The sequence below is a fragment of the Dipteris shenzhenensis genome, chromosome 29, assembly GCF_047967505.1.
Source record: "Dipteris shenzhenensis isolate YYH24624 ecotype China chromosome 29, Dip_SZ_1.0, whole genome shotgun sequence".
NCBI lineage: Eukaryota > Viridiplantae > Streptophyta > Polypodiopsida > Gleicheniales > Dipteridaceae > Dipteris > Dipteris shenzhenensis.
The window spans coordinates 19988596-20008831 of NC_141624.1; the positions used below are offsets into that span (position 1 = coordinate 19988596).

General features: G+C 40.7%; 3 protein-coding genes and 1 pseudogene across 4 annotated transcripts; 3 read left to right on the plus strand and 1 right to left on the minus strand.

The window, feature by feature from the left end:
- Nucleotides 1–10062: 10062 nt before the first annotated feature.
- LOC147882551 (ubiquitin-conjugating enzyme E2 2-like) lies at nt 10063–11569 on the minus strand (annotated as a pseudogene). The gene is made up of 6 exons (XR_015543861.1): nt 11383–11569; nt 11263–11267; nt 11121–11180; nt 10929–11018; nt 10685–10773; nt 10063–10505 (listed from the first exon to the last, which is right to left on the minus strand). The product of XR_015543861.1 is annotated as a ubiquitin-conjugating enzyme E2 2-like (transcript).
- Nucleotides 11570–12689: 1120 nt separating this feature from the next.
- Nucleotides 12690–13302, plus strand: LOC147882552 (uncharacterized). Its single transcript, XM_087400441.1, has 2 exons — nt 12690–13113; nt 13208–13302. The coding sequence occupies exons 1-2, from the start codon at nt 12690–12692 to the stop codon at nt 13300–13302; spliced, it is 519 nt and encodes a 172-aa protein (XP_087256567.1).
- Nucleotides 13303–13735: 433 nt separating this feature from the next.
- Nucleotides 13736–15157, plus strand: LOC147882553 (uncharacterized). The gene has a single exon (XM_087400442.1). The coding sequence runs from the start codon at nt 13736–13738 to the stop codon at nt 15155–15157; it is 1422 nt and encodes a 473-aa protein (XP_087256568.1).
- Nucleotides 15158–15473: 316 nt separating this feature from the next.
- LOC147882554 (uncharacterized) lies at nt 15474–17062 on the plus strand. The gene is made up of 2 exons (XM_087401153.1): nt 15474–16755; nt 16976–17062. The coding sequence occupies exons 1-2, from the start codon at nt 15477–15479 to the stop codon at nt 16978–16980; spliced, it is 1284 nt and encodes a 427-aa protein (XP_087257279.1). The 5' UTR covers nt 15474–15476; the 3' UTR covers nt 16981–17062.
- The last annotated feature ends 3174 nt before the right edge of the window (nt 17063–20236 follow it).

Genomic DNA, 20236 nt, shown 5'->3' on the forward strand with positions numbered 1-20236 from the left:
ACCCTCGAGGAAACATGCCTTCTTCCACATATTGCTAAACATCTTATAGTTCTGGCCATCCAATGTCTACCAAATAAACCACCCCCCGGTCTTGTACTACTAATTCATCTGCCCTTTGATTTTCTTTTTTGTTTATATGAACAAACTTGCAAAAATCAAACTGACTACATAGTGCCATAGCCTTTTGATTAAGCTCCTTCAAATGAGGACTTCTTCTATTGTAATGCCCTTGCATTTGCTTTATAATAAGCTGAGAATCTCCTCTTACTTCCAATTCTTTAACTTGTCTTTGAAGACAACCCTCCAAACCAAGAATCAAAGCATTATACTCATCTGCATTGTTAGTTGTGATACCTAGAAGCTCTTGTCCACTAGCCCATACTTCTTGACCTTCAGAATTTATCAAGACCATCCCCCCAGCTCCTTGTTGGCATGAAAGACTAAAAGCCCCATCAAAATACAAGACAAAAGCTGTTGGTGGTGTCTCCCTTTCATCATTAATGTCCTCCTTATATTTCTTTTCTTCTCTTAGATCCTACCATCCTACCATAGTGGACCTAGTGGTATTTTCTGTGAGCAAATCTGCCATAGTGGACCTAGTGGTATTTTCAGTGTTGACAAAAGAGAAAGAGATCTCTTGAAGCTCTGATAACCATTTTGCAAATCTCCCCCCAGGATTAGGCTTGCGAACTAGATATGCTAATACAGACTGAGAGGTAAGGAAGAAAAATGGTCGAGGTAATAAATAGGAGCGAAACTTTCTGACTGAAAACACCAAAGAGAGAGCTTGCTGCTCCATTTCTTCATACCTTGTTTCCATCTCTATAATTTGTCAGCTGGCATAATAGATGGGTTGCATTCTACCTACTCTCCCTTTTGTAGCAATACAGCACCAATTGAATGCAAAGATACACTTGGATTTACATAAAAGTCTTGAGACCAATCAAGGGGCTTCAATATTGGGCCCTTACTCATGGCCTCCTTAAGTTGCTGAAAAGACTCCTATTGCTCCACACCCCATTGGAAAGGAACTCCTTTTCTTGTCAATAAGTTTATGGGATGAACTATCTCTGTGAAATCATCACAAAAGCGTTGATAATACTTGCTCTTTCCTAGAATTCTATGAACACTAGTGACACTCTCAGGACTTGGCAATGCCATGATTGCTTGAACCTTGTCAAGATCCATTTGTAGGCCTTCTTCAGACACAATATGCCCAACAAGACTACTTTTGTTTGAGCCAAATGACACTTGCTAGGATTTAGACACCCTTTTGCTTCATCAATCCTAGCTAAGGCCATCTTTAACTTCTCCATGTGATCTATGCAGAGAATAAATGCAAAAATCATCCAAAAACACCCTTATGAACTTTCCCAAGTAAGGCTCGAGCACTTTACTCATGAACCTTTGAAATGTAGCTGGTGCATTGGTTTTCTTTTGATCTTCCTCCCGAATACGAATTTGAATGTACCTAAAATACCCATCACATATAGAATACATCTCATGCCCTACTACTTGGTCTAATATTTCATCTTGGATTGGCAAAGGAAAACGATCCCTCTTAGTGCATGCATTCAAAGGACAAAAATCCACACAAACCCGCCACTTATTTCCTTTCTTTGTTGTGACAACTACAGGAGATATCCATTCTAAATCATCAATAGGAAAGATGAATCCCGCCTTAAGTTTTTGTGTTACCTCTTTCTTTAATGCCTCAGCTTCTTGGATCACCCCCAATTGCCTTAAGCATTGCACAACTGGCTTGCTTTCTAGCTTCAACTCAATCTTGTGCTCCACAAGAGAGACTGGTCAAACCTGTGAATAGCTTGTTCCAAAGAGACATGGAAAATCATCTAACATATCCAAGTACTAGAGCTTCTCACTACCTGATAGAGAATCACCAAGAAGCTCTTCATTGCATTGGCATCCTTTAGTGTGCTCCACATCCTCCACATGAAGTGTCTTTATAGGATCTTCTTGTACCACCACCTTGTTCCCTTCTGACTCATCCTGATCCGCACCAAGACAAAGACCAAAGGCCACTCCTTCCACCTTACCCTCTGTGCTAGACTCCTCGAAGCTACACCCTGTCTCTTCTTCTTCATTGGTTAAGTTAGAGCTCGAACAGAGCTCTAATGTTGAAGACGACTCCTTGACAACTTCCTTTTTGCGACTCTAATGTTGTAGCACACCTTCTTATCATTTCCTTGCAAAATCAATTCTCTAGTATCCCACTTTTGAATAGCCTATACCTTGCATTGCTAAGGCCTTCCCAAAATCGATGGATAGGCACGTGCATTGGGCTTGGTAGGGATCACCTGAAAAGTAGTCAGCACAGAAATTCCACATACATCCACTTCTAGATTCTTCACAACTCCCAAGGTCTTAACCCTAGTGTTGCCAGAGCCAATTTGATGCGATAAGGAGAGGTAGTACTAGAGTATTTTAAATCAGCATCTATCATGGTCTTCTCACTCATGACATTAATCGATGCACCTCCATCAATGTACACATTAGAAATCACTTGGCCATGAATGATCACATCAACCACAGGTACATCATCACCAACATCTATATCTACCTTTTGAACAATAGGAATGACACTTTTCTTCTTTTTCTTCTTTGACACTCTTATGCTTGCTTGCTTTCCCCATTCCTTCCATAGTTTTGGAGACAAAGCAAGTAATTGACCAAAGGTAATATGAGCTTCCTTGTCTTTAAGGTTGGACAACAAGTCATAGCTTCCAATACCTTGTCCTAAAGCAAATTCTGACTAGCTAATTTTCCTTCTAGATGCCTTCTTTTTCTTACTATGTTGTTCCTCTTCCTGATGTTCCTCATCTACTTCTTCCTTGCTTTCTTCTTCTTCTTTTGCTTTACCACGCCCCCGTTTAGCCATCATTACCTCTCTTTCCTCATCCCCTAAAGAAGGTTCTAACAAGGATACTTGTTTTTCTTCTTTCTTTCTCAATCTAGGACACTCGGGGTGATAGTGACCTTTTTTCATTACATTCATAGCAAGTGACCCCACTCTTATCTCGAGGCGTATCTTCACTCTTTGGTGCTCTAGGCTGTCATGCATTAACCAAATGCAATTTCAAATCAGCAAACTCTGCCATCAATTGGGAGATATTATGATCTAACTCAAAGGACTTTGGTACCTGAGAAGTGCCCATTATCTCCACCTTAGAAGTTGAAGCTGTTGAAGACACATAAGAGGATTCGATCTTTAGAGAAGCTTCTTTCTTGGTCGCAATGCGAAGTGCCTCCACGTATGTTGTTGGATCTTTACTCATTACTTTTGAGTGAAGATGAGGCTCTAAAGCCAGAACAAATTTGCTAATCTTTAAGTGCTCTATCCCCACGATACTTTGAGGGGCCAATGATGCATATGCCATAGCTCGCAAAGTTGCCCTTTCACACTTTATCCATAAAGTGTCATATCGAATTACCAATGGAGAGACCATCTCACCCTCTCCTTAATAAAACCGGTCCAACTGCAACATCAAAGCATTTGGTGACTCCACTGCCCCAAATCTCTACTTCATTACAGCCACCACTAGGTCCCAGTCCTCCTCGGTAGAGTCTGACAAGGCCTCATTGAGAGTGCTCTCAACGGAAGCAAGAACGGAAGAGGGAGTGAGAGAAAAAGAGAGCCACACAAGTTTTGGTGGGTGCAGAACCACCCTAATTTTCTTTTTCATTCATTTATATATGTGTTTGAGTATTGTACATAACCGGGGTAAAGGCACAGTGACCTTTAACCCCCATAACCTCCCACTTAAAGGACAATGTGCCTTTAAGGGAGAACAACCAGTGAGCATACTATCCAATGCCCATCAATACATAACAATACTCAAACCGCTGACTAGGTAGACTCTTTGTCAGCATATCTACAGGGCTATCATCTGTATGAACCTTGACAAGCTCTATGCGCTTGTCCTCAAGTACCTCCCTGATGAAATGGTACCTGACCTCAATGTGTTTGGTCTTTGCATGAAAGATCGGATTTCGTGCTAGCTGAATAGCACTCATGGAATCACTGTGCAATGTCGGTACACCTGTATGAATCCCCAAATCTCCCACTAGCCGATCAAGCCATATAGCCTCCTTGCAACCCTCTGTGGCTGCAACATACTCAACCTCTATGGTAGACAATGCAATGCACTTCTGTGCGCAAGACATCCACGACACTGCACCACCTGCAAAGGTGAATACATAACCAAAAGTGGATCTCCTACTATCCACATGCCCTGCATAGTCTAAATCTGTGTACCCAAGTACACGCATGTCTCCTGTACCAAAGCAAATGCACATCTCCTTCGTACCCTTCATATACCTCATGATGCACTTAACTGCCTCCCAATGCCTCTTTCCTGGATTAGCCATATAACGGCTAAAAACTCCCACTACAAATGCAATGTCTGGTCTAGTAGCTATCATAGCATACATAAGACTCCCAACCGCTGATGCATAAGGAACCTTGGCCATCATGGCCCTCTCCTCATCTGATTTGGGACTATCTGTATGACTCAGTTTCACATATGGAGGCAATGGCGTACTCACTGCCTTCCCCCCCTCCATATTGAAATGCTGCAATACTTTTGTAACATACTCCTTCTGTGAAAGCCAAAGGAGTTTCCTACTCCGATCATGCATGATGCACATACCAAGAATATGACCTACAAGTCCCAAATCCTTCATATCAAAGGCCTCATGCAACTTGGCCTAGCTCATAAGTATTCTTGCTAGCCAATAGCATATCATCCACATATAGTGTCAGGAGTATCAGGCTATTATCCTTAGCCCTTTTAGTGTAGAGGCAGTGACCAATATCACTCCTTCTAAAACCCTGGGACCGAATGAAAGCATCAAACTTCTGATACCATTCTCTAGGTGCTTGCTTAAGACCATAGAGACTCTTCTTCAGCTTGCAAACTAAATGCTCTTTGCCCTTTTCTTCAAAGCCTTCCGGCTGCACCATGTAATTTCCTCATGCAAATCCCCATGCAAGAAAGCTATCTTGACATCCATCTACATAAGCTCCATATCCTCTGATGCCACTAGTCCAAACATGCATCTAAGTGTGGTCATCTTCACAACCGGAGAGAATATCTCATCAAAGTCCACACCCTTCTCTTGCTTGAATCATTTAGCGACCAAACGGGCCTTGTACCTAGGCACATCATCACCTGTGACCTTCATTTTGTAGACCCATTTACATGGCAATGCTTTCTTTCCATGTGGCAAAGAAACCAAGTCCCAAATCTTATTCTTCATAAGTGAACTCATCTCTGATTACATAGCATACTCCCAGTTGCGTTGATCCTCGCCCATCATAGCCTCTCTGTAGCAAGAAGGCTCCCCGCAATCAGTAAGCATCACATAGTCTACCCCTGGAACAAACCTATCAGGTGGTCTAGACACTCTAGATGATCTTCTCAAGGGCATTTTAGCTTGCTGTCCCACCTGCATATCAGCCACATTTGGCTCATCATTTCCACCAATAGATGATCCATCATCTACCCTCAAGTGATTGTATACCTGTGGGAGTACTTGGTAGTACCATTTCTTGCACATTTGGTGCATGGACAGCTTGCTATCTATCAACATATGCAGGTGCATTCACATCCTGGAAAGTGATTCTCCTCATTTCCACATCCCTCATAGGTGCCTTATGCATCTTCTTCTCATTAAAGACTACATCATGGCTGCGTATGATCTTCTTTGCTTTTGGATCCCAGAGATGATAGCCCATCTCTCCACTTTCACCATAACCCAGAAATATGCATTTCCTAGACTTAGGATCTAGCTTCCTTCGAAGCTCTTTTGGCACATGTGCATATGCCTCACACCCAAATATACGCAAATGAGAGTAAGAGGGCTTCTTGCCACTCCATGCCTCTTTAGGAATACCACCATCCAAACTGTTACTAGGTGATCTATTGATCACATGCACTGCAGTCTTCATTGCCTCAGCCCAAAAACCACCAGACAGACTTGCATTGGAAAGCATGCATTGCAACCTTTCTTGAATGGTACGGTTCATCTTTTTTGCAACTGGATTTTGCTCTGAAGTACGAGGGAATGTGAGCTCCCTCTCCTTGAAAAATATGTAAGATTTTAAGACTTGTACATATTTTTCATAATATGTGAGGCCCAAGGGGGGGGTCTCCCAGAAATGCTGAAAGTCATGAGAGAGATACTCTCCACCATTGTCAGTCTATAGGCATTTAAGCATTCTACCTGACTGATTCTCAACCAAGGCCAGCCATTTCTGAAATACGTGGAACACATCACTCTTCCGAGCTATAGCATAAGCCCACACTTTCCTAGTTGCATCATCAATGAATGTCACATAGTATTCAGCCCCGCCTAATGACCGTGTAGGCATGGGACCACATACATCTGAATGCGCCAAATCAAGCTTTTCAAACTCTTTCTTTCCCCTTCTTTTATAGGCTGATTTAGTCTACTTCCCATAGAGACAATGCTCACAAAATTCAAAATCAGAGAAACTCAAATGCGGTACATAACCCAAACGGCATAAGAGTTTCATTCCATTCTGGCTCATGTGCCCCAACCTGCAATGCCACAAAGAAGTGCTTGGCTGCTCGGTTATTGCAACAACATGATCAAATACCCCTGATACATGTAAGGGATACAAAGTCCCACACTTGGCACTCCTGGCCAAAAGCATAGAGCCCTTTTGAATTTTCCAACTCTGAAAGCCAAAAGTGGTGTGAAAACCAGCATCATCTAGCTGACCCACTGAAATAAGACTCTTGGTCAACTTAGGCACATGTCTCACATGTTTCAAAATAAATGCAGACCCATTTGCAAAAGAAAACTTTATGTCACCTGCTCCGACTATGTCACATGCATAGTCATTTCCAAGATGCACACAACCTGTCTTTCCACTGTCATAAGTGGAGAACCATTCCTATGGGGAGTAACATGGAATGAAGCACCAGAATCCAAAATCCAATCCTGGGAATATGCATCATCTGAAGTGGTAAGCAACTCTGCAGATAAACTAGACATGAAGAGAATGTCATTGTCACTATCATGTGTGACTGCATTGATCCCCTCGATCTTCACTTTTCCTTTGTCCTCCCTTGAACTCTCTTCCTTTTGATTTGCGCCCCAATTTGCATTCTTTTTCTTATCCTTTTGCTCTCTTTTCAGCTTGTAGCAATCCTTTTTCATATGGCCCTTCTTGCCACAGTGGTAACACTCAATGTTCTCTGCCCTGGATTTGCTACGAGACTTCCCTCTTTCTTGGGACTTCCCCCTGAACTGTGATCTACCCCTTTGCACATTTAAGGCTGCATCCTGCTTGTTGCCGTCCATAGACTTCCATCTAATCTCCTCGGCCAACAAGCTACCCACAACATCATCAAATTTCAGTACTCCACCAGGTGCAGAGTTACTGACAGCTGTACGGAAGGTATCCCATGAGGATGGCAATGAACATAAGAGAAATATTGCCTTAGTCTCTGCATCAAAATTCATCTTCTGAGCCTGAAGCTGGCTGAAAATAATATTGAATTCATTCAAGTGAGAAGCAATGGAGACCCCTTCCTTCATCTGCAGCTCAAATAACCTCTTCATGAGGTAAACTTTATTAGAGGCAGTTTCCTTTTCACCCGGGGGATTCAGAAGGGGAACCTTACGATACCACGTGAGTGTATACTAGGGGGGTTTTTTGCAAATGATGCATGAGCTTATACATTAGGGGTGGGGGCCCTTTTATGTTTTGGCCAATCTTAAATTTAAGTTAGGGGGGTGGGAAGAGGGGGGGGGGGGGGGGGAACTAATCTTTAAAGGTGTAAGAAATGTTCCATAGTAATGCATTCCTACAAACAAATTAAGCATAACATGGCCACATGAACACCACCACACCCACACCTATACCCTCTCACTCTTTCACTCTTTGATTTTGACCACAAGCTGGTTCTCCTAAGTTGTCCTTATTCTCTTTTGGCATTTGTAAATATTCACTCTATCTTTCTAGTACACTTTGCTTTGCACACTTTGCAAAATTGCCCAATCACCCAAAGACAAAGAGACTATCTATTAGAGGATTAAATAAAAAATGGAGTAATGGAAGGCTACATGGAGTGGGCATGGAGTCCCAATGTTGTAGATCCAAGAAATGGGTTTTAAGGGTGGTTCAAATCAAGGAACTTGATATCCAACCTTGTAAGTCATGATATAAACAGTCTTTCATAATATAAAACAAATATATCATTAAATCATTCTCTCTATGGATCAGTGGCGGTGAACCTTGGCGGTGAACCTAATAACTAAGGAAACCATGATAGATTTGGGCTTGGAAAAGATGTTATAAAGTAATTAGGTTAGTTGGCTTGCCAACAAAAGTAGAAATTAATTGCCCTCCCAAGTATGTGCACACACGATGGCCACCATCGAAAACATCTCAAAGAGTAGCGTCTAAGTATGCCAAGCTTGACAAGTTTTGAGCTAATTTGCAAAATATTATCCATGCCTACCTTTTTGAGAGAATACTCAAGTGAAATTATTTCGAGGCCCCAAAATGAGCCCCAAATGTCCGTAATAGATAGGGTCCAAGCTTATAGTGTGCTTGTCCCTTATAGCTTACCTGTAACTATGAAGTAATTTTTTTGGGAAAATTACAAAGGTAGTTGATCAGTGGTCACAAAATTACAAAGGTAGTTGATCAGTAATTACAAAATTACAAAGGTAGTTGATCAGTAATTACAAAATTACAAAGCCATCATTAAGAGACAATAGTCGAGGCACCATAAAGTCTACACTTGCTTTGTAGACTTTTGTAAGGCATTTGATACGGTCCCATGTTCCCACCTAAGCAAGAGGTTATAAGAGTTGTAGCTCTCAAAGATCATGATCTGGGAGGTTATGAGTTTATATGAGCTTGTCAGAGGGAGGGTATGTGCCCCATGCAGTCTATTGAATTGTTTTCTTAACCATGGTGAAATGGAGCAAATTGGGAGCAAATTTTATCCCCAAAAATGGAGGGGGGAAATGGGGAAGCGAGGGAAAATGGGTTTCCACTTTTGCCCTATCTTATTGCCCTATCTTTTTCCCCTCTTTTTCTTCCGCCTCTGCTTGAACGTTCCGCCGCTGCCTTTCCATCATCATCCCCTCTGAACAGTCTTGCTCGCCCTCTCGCAACAATCGCTTGTCTTGCTCGAATCCTTCTCTTAACAGTCACCCACCTCCCTCCATGTTTCCGGATGAACGTCACCAGCGTAGAATCTAGGTAACACGGCTCGAGCTACAGACTCAATGTCACGGTAACCCGCCTCCCTCCATGTCTTATGCTCAATCACTAGAGAAAGCTTGAAAGGGTCTTCTCGATGCTTGTTTTTTAGTTCGCTTGGTTCTTGGTATTTATGGTGTGTGTTTTTTGTTTTTCGTTTTCCTTTGTAATCTCACTTTCGGTTTGGTTTTTGAGATATCTTCTCCCTTTTTTGGTGGTTGCTTCTTTGGTATGGAAAATGTATGGCCTGATGTACATTGGTTGTCTGGCGAAGAAGCAATTCAACTTCAAGGAACACTTGCGACACCACAAAGGAACTTGCCGGACATTTTTGATGGGCAAGAAGTAGCATACGTTAAAAGGCAGGGCTTCTTGAAGCAGTGGTATGCAGTGATCTAGTTTGGATCAAAGCTGCAGGTAGAGGCGGTACCAACTAGCAGCATGATTACAAAGAAGATAAGCGGGGTGGGAAAGACAATGAAGTTAGCATGGGTTCGGCTGCAAACTAGGGCTCCTCCGAAGCTTGCGACGACAAAACCCAATAGTAAAATTACTGAGTGGGTGAATGTTCCGATCTCGGCGCGTTTGTGTGCGCGTTAGCCGTGGTTCTGTTGAAGGTACTTTGGGCTCCTGTTCATCATGCTTAGTCGTGTTATGTAACTTTCTTTTAAGTGTTTCGTAGGTGTTTTGTGTATGTTTGTAGTGTCTCTAAAGAGTCGTGCGTTAAGGTTATTATAAATGTATTATTTGACTTACGAAGTTTTATAAGGTTTACTTTACAATAGGTTTTGCACTGGGATAATAACTTTCTTAAAACTATACAAAAGATAGATACAATGCTTTTGAAGTTGTCCTCCGTCTCTTTGCAGAGGCAAGTGATGTATAAAAAGATACACAGCTTGCTGATAAAACAGCCCATACCAGAAACTATTGATTGGCAGATTACATGTTGGCCGACACTTTCTGATATCTAGGAGCTAATCATTATAAACTAGAATCGCCAATTACCATAGTCAATGTTCCCCAATTGCAGTGAGTACAGGTCTGAACTAAAGAACGAAAGCTACAAGATCACAGTCCAGCAGACGTACAAGCATCTCAGGACTCTTTACTCCGCGGTCCAGCTTTGCTCAACAATTTCACGGACCCTTCTGTTGTACTCTCGACGGTTCTCGCTATACATGCGAGCAGCCTCCGAGTTGGCTGGGGAATTTGGGTTTGGATCACACAATAACAACTGCATAAATAGCCACGAAAGTGCATCAACACAATTTTTACGTTGAAGTGTTCTTTATAGAAATTAAAATAGTCTTGAAAAAATAGTCTTGCAGAAAGCAGTAAGATATAGCCCCTAGGCAACAAGAAATACCCTCCTGGCATTCAACCGCAAGAAGGAGCTAAATATGGGTTACCTACCTAGATAGATGTTAGGATAGCTGCCACATCATAAATTGGACTCCACTGATTTTGTAATATATCCAAGCAAATGCTTCCATCAGCATAAACTGCAGCACAGGGCAAGAAGTCATTGAAGGGTGATGAATTTATTCCCTGACTAGAAAAGCTAGTTAGGATGCAAATTCACTCTTATAAAACTGTTTATCACTAGCTCTGTAACCCATAGGCGAGATGCATATAAGGTAACTGGTTAAAAGCTTACTATTTGGATGGAACATCTTTGAGACAAATCGAACCGTAGGAGGCTTGTTCGGATAGTCTTCAGTAAACTGCAAGGTTAGCTTGAACGTACCTGAAACTCGATTAAGCGAAACTGTCATAAAACGATTTCAACGACACTTAGCAGACTAGTGACCTTAAAAGCTTCCAAAGCATTGATCTACACAAAACTCACCTCCATCCCAGGGAGTGTCATCAGGCTTGCAAACGAACGAACAACCAGACGTAAGTCGGACTGAAAAGCAGATACAAAACACAAATGAACACACGCAAGCAGAAAATCCGGAGCAGGCAGGGGATCGATTATTCTTAGACACGGCCTCTACACCAAAAGGTTGGGTTTTACAACACGTGGAAAGAGAAAAGGATGCTAAGAAGCACGGTGGTTGCGCTGAGAGAGCAATGAGGGAAAAGGAAGGAGCGAAAAGGCATTTTACCTGAAGATGACGGCATTCCAAAGCATGATATTGTTGTCCTGGGGGGCGCCACTGATGCCGGCAGGAGGATCATGCTGGAGTCGCTTGAAATCACACATCAAGCGCTTCCGGGAAGGGGTAGACATGGTGAGGAAGAATGATGAGATCTGGGCAGAGCACAGATCCAAAGCAAAAGAGAAGAACAAGATTCCACCACAGCCAGTGAGAAAAAGAACCCTTTTTTGTACTCTGCCCTAATTGCGCGGTGACCTTCATTAATCCCATCGTCATCATCAATTTATATACCTTTAGTGCTCCTCATTTCCTTTACTTTACAATAGGTTTTGCTGCTACTGCAAATAATGCATTGAGAAGGCCTATGTTTCTACTTCAACTCACATGTTTTTGATTGGAATTTGTTTACAGGTGCTGTAATTTGTTACTAGTTGCTAGAGTAGCTGTAAGCTTCAAAAGGAGATTGTTGGCTTGAAGCAGCTCTGATTCTTCCATACTTTGCTCTAGGTTTTATGTCCATTTCATCCTTCATTTTGAACATGTTAATGATGGTTTTGCTGTAATTTTCTCCTCATTTTCTTTACTTTACAACAGGTTTTTCTGTCCATTTGAGATTATCTTATTGGGCACCTTTTTTGTTATCTAGCCCTTTTATAGGAGCATGGAGAGGCATGATATCAGTGATTGTGTTAGATGAGGGTGTGGCTGAAAATCATGTGTTGGGATATGTTCATCTTAAAACCGGTGGTACCTACAAGGACTTGAGAGAAGAGATCATCCTTGATAATCTCATCATAGATGAGTTTATATTTTTGGGAGGATCTAGGAAAATTCCAATAGGGGCCAAGCAAGAGGAGAGATGGATAGTTGATGTTGCAGAAGTAACCATCCAATTGAAAAGCGAATATGATACACAAGGCAAACGCCAAAAAGTGGACTCAGTTGGAGATAGCAATAAAATGCAGCCAAAGTGTACAGTGTCTCCAGATTTATGTATGCATGATCTTGCTCAAGGGTGTGAGAGGTATAATATGGTGGATGATTCGACTACGTGTGGTAGTGTTTCTAAGAATCGATTGAAGAGTCACCTTGCAACACCATCTGAGGTCAAAAAATGGCAGAGGGAGATTAAGATAGCCAAAGAAAAGTTAAGAGCAAAAGGCCGACATGATAGATTTGAGCTCATGTCAAAGGACAAGGATGGTAAAGCATTGTTTCAGATTTGGTGTGAGGAGTGTGATTGCTCTTATGGTCAAGGGGGTCCTGACACTTTGTATAACTACACACACTCACACATCAACTCAGCATCCCATATGAGGATTATTGGGTTATGTGAGCAAGAGAGCCATAGAAAAGACAGCCTTGGTTCATTGGATGACATTATGGAATTAGGAAAAGAAAAAGTAAATGAAGCAATGTTGGAGGTTTCAACCTTTGCAAGTGAGAGTAATGTGGTGTTTCAACTAGTAAAAGAGACTATTGGAGATTATAGCACTCTATCAAAAGTCTATATAAGCTGCATGCTAGATAACAAGTGGATACCACTATTTCCAAAGACAGGATCTCTACGACAATGCATGATTGAGCATATGAAATCCAAGCTACATATCACAAAGGCTAGTGGCATTGATTCTAGTAATCAAGTGAAGAGGGCTGGTGGTCGCCCATCCAAGGTGACAATTATAGATAAGAAGCAAAGAGATCTAAGTGGTTTTTTCAAGAAATGTTCTGCTAAAGGTAAAACTCACATGTTCTAGCTGTGTTTTCCATCAGCTTTGTATTTTCCAAGTGAACATTTTTTCTTATGCTCTATTGTAATGTTTTCTTATAGATAATGACACCTTGCAAACTGCCAATGCATCACAAAAGCCATCAGGTATTTCTCATATGCTTCTATTTTCAATCATTATTTCTGATTTTTTATAGAGATGTTAGGTGTAGCTAGTCATATGGCTTTTGGCTCTCTCTCCATTAGACAAATTTTCAAGCTTCTATTTTCAATCACTATTTCTGTTTTTTTATAGAGATGTTAGGTGTAGCTAGTCATATGGCTTTTGGCTCTCTCTCCATTAGGCAAATTTTCAAGCTTCTATTTTCAATCACTATTTCTGTTTTTTTATAGAGATGTTAGGTGTAGCTAGTCATATGGCTTTTGGCTCTCTCTCCATCAAGTCAACCCTAAACTTAACAGATTCCTTCTTTGCTCACAGAGAGTAGCTTGCTTGCAACCTTGTGTTGGGGTTTTTGGCAAGGGTCATATAACTATGATGGGAATGTGGTTGACTTGAAGCCCTTTTTGGATGATAGTAAGGGAGGTGGCAAATGGCACAATGAGCCAGCAACTAAGGTAACAATTATGATGGGGACAACAGAGTTCATTGAAATTAATGGCACTTTCCGTCATAAGGATTGCAAGCGGATATGTTTGGAGGGAACATACTTTGATAATTTGCAATGTGGTGCATGTGCTACTATTCCTAAAGAACGAGACTTTCGCATGCGAGTGTATCGACAAATTCGATCTTTAGACACTCGTGGATCAAGAGACACAGGAGGTGGTAGACGGTTAGATTATTTGACTCATTTAGAGTTATTGAGAGTAGCAAAAACAAAATCCACAATGGTTCGGGTATTGAAGAAGGAGATAGCATTCACAAGAACTGAAGTTGTTGCATTGAGCGTGAAGGTTAGAAGTCTTCGGGAGAGCACTATGGAAGCCATGGTGAGGAAAGATGTTAGAAAATTTTGTCAAGATATAATCAATGCTCATGAGCTAGGTCTGTTTGAGGGAAAGAAGGCATTGTGGAACTTCTTTGTTGACATTTCACAAAACATTTTAAGAGTAGGTCAAGGGAAGAGATATTCCAATACAACAAAGGAATTATTTGAGACTGTCAAGATATGGGGAGGGACAAGGTTGCATAATTTCTTATCACTTAACCTTGGAGGTCCACACATATCCACCACAATGAGGTCCACAAGAAAAGCACTTTTCTTTCGAACTGGTTTACAAGAGGATATATTTCAACATGCAAGAGAAGTTTACACTTGTCACATGATGAAGAAAGGTATACCCTTGGGTAGTGTGCCAGCTCTTCTAGCTGAGGATGAAACAGTTGTGAAAAGAATGGTGAGATGGGTGGCACGTGATGATAATTTGGTTGGCTTTTGTGGTAAAAAGCTGGAACACACTTGCATTCCAGACTTTGTCGTGCAAGTTGGTGATGGTCAAGATGGATATCTTAGAGTTGTGGATGCTTTTCAACATAATGTGATTGCTCATTATGCAAGGGTATTGATAGTGAATCCTCTTCTTGAATGCTTGCCAAAGCTAGTTCTATTGGTGCAATTGACATGTAATAGGTTTGATTCCATGTTTGTCAGAGAACAGTGGGAGAGCATTCAGCTTTCTTGGAACATTTTTCTAAGGGACGTGGTAGGTCCATTGATAGGACATGCTTCAGATGGGGATAGTAGGCGCAGAAAGTTGATGTTGCAAGATTACTCTTCTTGTCAAGGTCCCAGGTTGTGCATTCCTTGGAAGGGTTGGCCCTTTACAGCACACATCACATTTGATGGGAGTATCAGTGGTTTGCATGATCAAGACTATATTCATAATGGAAAGAAACTTATCAATCCTTTGGATAGTGCATCTAGGAGGTTGGTACTTTGTAGAGAGCTTGTGACTTTGAATCATGTAGCAATTGTATACCAATTATTCAAGGTTGATGAACATGGCTTGCAAGAAGGGGATATTGAGAGGAAGGATAGACAAAATTAGAGAGCTGCACAAAGGATTGCTGCAAAGAAAGTACAAAAGTGTTTGAAGTTATTACAAGAAGGCTATGGTGCTCACCAAGAGCGAACATTGGGCACACGTATGTACTTATCAATAGTAGCATCTTACATTGATATTTTCTTATCACCTACCTTAGACTTGTATGGTCGTGTGAAAGCTGCAGGAAAGGTGTCTTTCTTTTTCAGGTATGTAGAAGTTGCTACCATTGCAATTGGTGATATATGAATAAAGGATTTTGAACATATTTCCAAGGTTTATGTGGCTAATACTCATGGTTCTTTCTATATGTAGGATTTGGCGCATGTGGATCACTAAACATGATGCATACTCTTTAAAGCAAAACTTTATCAGTAGAGAAACATTCATTGACATTCAGTTATCATGTCACTTTGTGGTTCTCTTGATAAAGACTTTTAGGGAAAAGCATCCTCACTTGCACGTACCCCTTTCTTGCACGGGATCGGATGCATGTGAGAATTTTTTCAGCAAGGTGGGTGGAATGGTTCGGAATGAAAGAGGCTATGATGGCTTTGATTTGCTGAGTAGTACAGGAGCAATTAATAGAATAGCAGAGTTTCAAGCAGGTTCAATTCTTAAATTTCCAGCAGCTCATTCTAAACAAGAAAATATATGGGCTACTTTGGAAAAGGAGAATGACACTCCTTTGGCCAACTTGGGAGACTATGCTTGTGTGAGTAGTGACAACCATATGGTATCTACATTGAAAGAGGGATTATTAGAAGCAAAGGCCATAAGTGAGACACTTGGTATGCGCGATGAAACTTTTTGGAATGACTCATGGGAGGAGGGAGATCTCTTAGAACTCTTCAACCCTAATCTTGAATATGTGGATGAAGATGAATCATTGGATGATGTTCTACTTATAGATGAAGATAATCACTTTGATAGTGGTGTTCGAGGTGATCTGGATGAGGAAATTACTAGTGAAAGTGAGCTTCGTCATGTGATTGATTGTCTAATTGATGAGGAGGAGAAGGTGGCTAGTGAAATATCGCCATTTGTTGAAGTGGATGGGAAAGCCATTTCTAAAAGCACACTTGTCAGCCAATTGAATGGAAATCCCACACTATCTAAAGATAGATTAACAAGGGTGAAAAGTGGAGTGTATTTTTCTTTGGAGAAGAAGGCAATGATTCATACAGGAACATGTCTTGGTATAGGATCTGATTGTGCAGTATTGTTTGAAAGCACATCAATAAATGCAAACAAAAAGACAAGAGGAAAAGGAAAAGCTGGGAATACTAGTAAGGGTGTTGTAAACGGCATGTGGTACCTTGGAAGGGTGGTAAGCATGAGGAGAAAGGTTGGAAATTGTCTAAAAGAGACAAGAGGCCCCTTTGATCTATTGGATAGGCCTTTGAATGTTCAAATTCATTTGTCATGGTATCAACAAGCAAAGGGAACTAGGACCTACACATATGACCTTGTTGACAACCAATGTGTGGATTTGGAATCTATAATAGCCTTGGCCAATCTCAACTATGATCGACAAACAAAGAAATACCATCTTGATGAGAATGACTACAAACTTTTCAATGAATATGTTCAGGGCAGAAAAGGTACATTTTCTATTTTTTAAATTTTTGTAAAGTTTATCCATTTTGAAGTCATCCCTTCCCTTCCCTCCTTCCTAGTCCATTTGTAGCCCTACTGCTCCAATCTCTGATGTAGATGAAGGTAACATATGTTTTTGTTAATGTGCTTTCAATCCTTCTTATCACATAGGGATCCTAGGTTTGCAGCATGTAACTTGACAGGGAGCTTATGTTTTTTTTGCAGGATAAATTTGTTGGCAAGCTATGTGGCATGATGCAGCATTTATGAGAAGATGCCCATAGATGTGTCAATGCTAAACTTATGGATTATAGACATGGATTGTTCGGGTGTTACTCTTGTTTAATTTTTAGTTTTTCTAGTAAACATTCAAGATGCATTTTATGTTTTCTACTCTATCAAATTTTGGTTTAGATTCATGGATTGTTCAGGTGTTACTCTTGTGTAACTTCATATTTGCTGCTATTAAACTTCCAAGATGCTTTTCAGCTTTCTCATTCTAGTGTTTGTTTTTTAAGGGAGAAGAAACTTGTTTATGTTAGTGTGTAATCATTCTTATACGCTATATATTGGGTCTACTACAGCTTTCTAGCTTGTTCGCCCCAATAATAGTGAATGTAGTTGCTGTCTACACTATTCTGAGCAGGTTTTGAGACTGTTGCCAATTATGGGAAACGATTTGGAGCTGTTTACAGGTCTGCATTGGAAGTTCATGTTTTGCAAGTACAGGTCTGCATTGGAAGTTCAGTGAGGTTTGTGCATTGTTTAGCCAAGCATTGGCTAGTGGGTTAATGTGATTTTGTTGGTGCAATACCATTCACAGCATGTGAATCAGTGGACAGTTTATGCATACATCTAAGATGGTTCAGAATCAAAATCTGAATCTAAATTCGAGAGACGTGTTTGAAGTTTTGGCCTATTAAACTTCCAAGATGCTTTTCAGCTTTCTCATTCTAGTGTTTGTTTTTTAAGGGAGAAGAAACTTGTTTATGTTAGTGTGTAATCATTCTTATACGCTATATATTGGGTCTACTACAGCTTTCTAGCTTGTCCGCCCCAATAATAGTGAATGTAGTTGCTGTCTACACTATTCTGAGCAGGTTTTGAGACTGCTGCCAATTATGGGAAAGGATTTAGAGCTGTTTACCTCTGTATTTGGCAATACAACATTCAAATTAGTTCATGTTTTGCAAGTACAGGTCTGCATTGGAAGTTCAGTGAGGTTTGTGCATTGTTTAGCCAAGCATTGGCTAGTGGGTTAATGTGATTTTGTTGGTGCAATACCATTCACAGCATGTGAAGGGTAGTTTATGCATACATCTAAGATGGTTCAGAATCAAAATCTGAATCTAAATTCGGGAGACGTTTGAAGTTTTGGCCTGGGAGGATAAATTGGATGGAACCAAGTATTCCATGTGGAGTTTTATAGTAAATAATGTGTTAGTTGGTAAGAGTATATGGGGCTATGTTAGAGGTGATGAGGCTTGTCTTGTAGATCTAGTTATTGCTTCTACTACATCTTTGTAAGGAGGTAATGCATATGATATGCAGCTAGCTTCGATAAGGCCAACTACACCTGTTGCTCCCATTGAGGATTAAAGGAGATGGGATTAAGGGATGCCCAGGCTATGCCACTTATAGCCTTGTCCATTAAAAGGATCATCATACCTCGTATCTGTTCCTCCAACATACTTGGAGAATATGTATTGGGCAAGGAAGGAGGCTAGGCTTACTTGAAAAGACATCTTGATAGTATTTCAAGAGCTTTACATATGGAAATACATTGGTGGATATGTATACTCTTTGTAGATGTACAGTCAATATGTATGCAAAATGGTATAATGTTGCCTTGGTTAGCATGTCGATGTAGGTGATTAGCATGTAATGGATGTAATGCCAACAAATGAGTGCTCTTATCATCACTATTAGGCATGAATCAAGAACATCTATTTTGATAGATGTAACTTTAACAAATGCTTTTATCATCATTATTAGGCTTGTATCAAGAATTACCATGCTAACCATGTATGGTAACAAGTGTGCGGAGGGTGTGCGGATGACAGATGGATGTTTGACAAAATATGATAGCCGTCTTATAGTCTTGTTGTTTGACAAAATAGGATAGCCGTCTTGACGTAGGTTTAAGGAAAGGGGGGGAGCACACTAGACTTTTTCTTGTACCTTATAAGCTTAAATAGGGGTGTTTTATAATCCTACATGGATCTTAAATAGGGGTTTTTCTTGAAGTTCATGCACGCAGGTGACGTCCCCCTTTCCCCCGGGCCTTTTCATAAGTGGCACACAGTTTCTTCCACAAATCTTCTGTAGTCTGCTCATTTACTACCGTGAAATAAACTGACTCTACAAGATGAAGTCTAATAGTAGACTTTGCTAATGCATCCAACTCATTCCAATCATCCTCAGACATATATGCAGGCTTAGCTTCAATCCTTGCCAAGGGTTTAATCTGCTTCTTTTGAATAAGCACATCCCTTATCTATTCTTTCCACAAAGAAAAGTTGGTCCCATCAAACTTTTTAATGTTGAAAAACTCCTTTTCAGACATGGAAGAGGATGCCATAAAGCAAATAAAGCAAAATCCCAAATGCTAGTGTCTACAAGAGAGAATCACACCAAATACCAGGTGCACCCAAATGTGTATGCCACAATAGAGTGAAATATCACTAAAACTCATGTCTCAAAGCATCTGACTCATGTGCATATACTATGCATCCATATGAGCAAATCTGGCCCAAAAGAAAATGCCAACTACAATGGCAATCCAAAATGCTAATAAGTGCCAAATGGCTCAAGCATAAACACAATCCATGGGCATATGCATCAATAATATCTCATCCAAGAGAGCATAACACTATCAGTGCATCATCTACAATGTGTCAAAGCTGTCCCTCAGCATAAAATAGCATCCATGTGCAAAGTGTCCATAAAAATAGCATCCCACAAGGCAATCTGGGCCTATCAGCACATCCAAAAAGGATTTCAATGCATCCAAATGGCCTATAAATCATCCACTGCAACCCAATGCACACCACGAATGAGTGCACATGGCTCAAACTGCAACCAGAGTGATCTGCATAAGGTATGCTCAAGAAATCATGGTCCCATGGTAATGACCGCTACTGAAAATAGAACCTGAGATGCCTCAAAACATGGGCGCCATTGCATAATCGGACTCAACAAGAAAATCTGCAAATATCTCTCTTCTGCCAGAACTCCAAAATCCCAACCGATGAGTGAGAAATGGGAGTCAACACTTATCCACTGCCATGTATATAAATCTAAGGTTTCAAAACCTTAGAATGAAAAATGCATAACAGAGAGACGAAATCAAATACACAGAGATCTATAACTCTGAAAATACTCTACCGAATCGCACAAGAACTGATAGGTAGGGGTTTTTGGGCATCCAGAATGCAATGGGATAGACAGTTTTGGAAACTGTGGTCTCAATCACTAGGTCCAACA

Bases quoted from the DNA above. Each gene is read 5' to 3' on its own strand.
- LOC147882553 (XM_087400442.1), top strand. From the start codon at position 13,736: ATGGGGACAACAGAGTTCATTGAAATTAATGGCACTTTCCGTCATAAG.
- LOC147882552 (XM_087400441.1), top strand. From the start codon at position 12,690: ATGAGGATTATTGGGTTATGTGAGCAAGAGAGCCATAGAAAAGACAGC. The intron at 13,114-13,207 runs GTAAAACTCACA...GTTTTCTTATAG, and splicing joins CAAGAAATGTTCTGCTAAAG to ATAATGACACCTTGCAAACT.
- LOC147882554 (XM_087401153.1), top strand. From the start codon at position 15,477: ATGTGGATCACTAAACATGATGCATACTCTTTAAAGCAAAACTTTATC.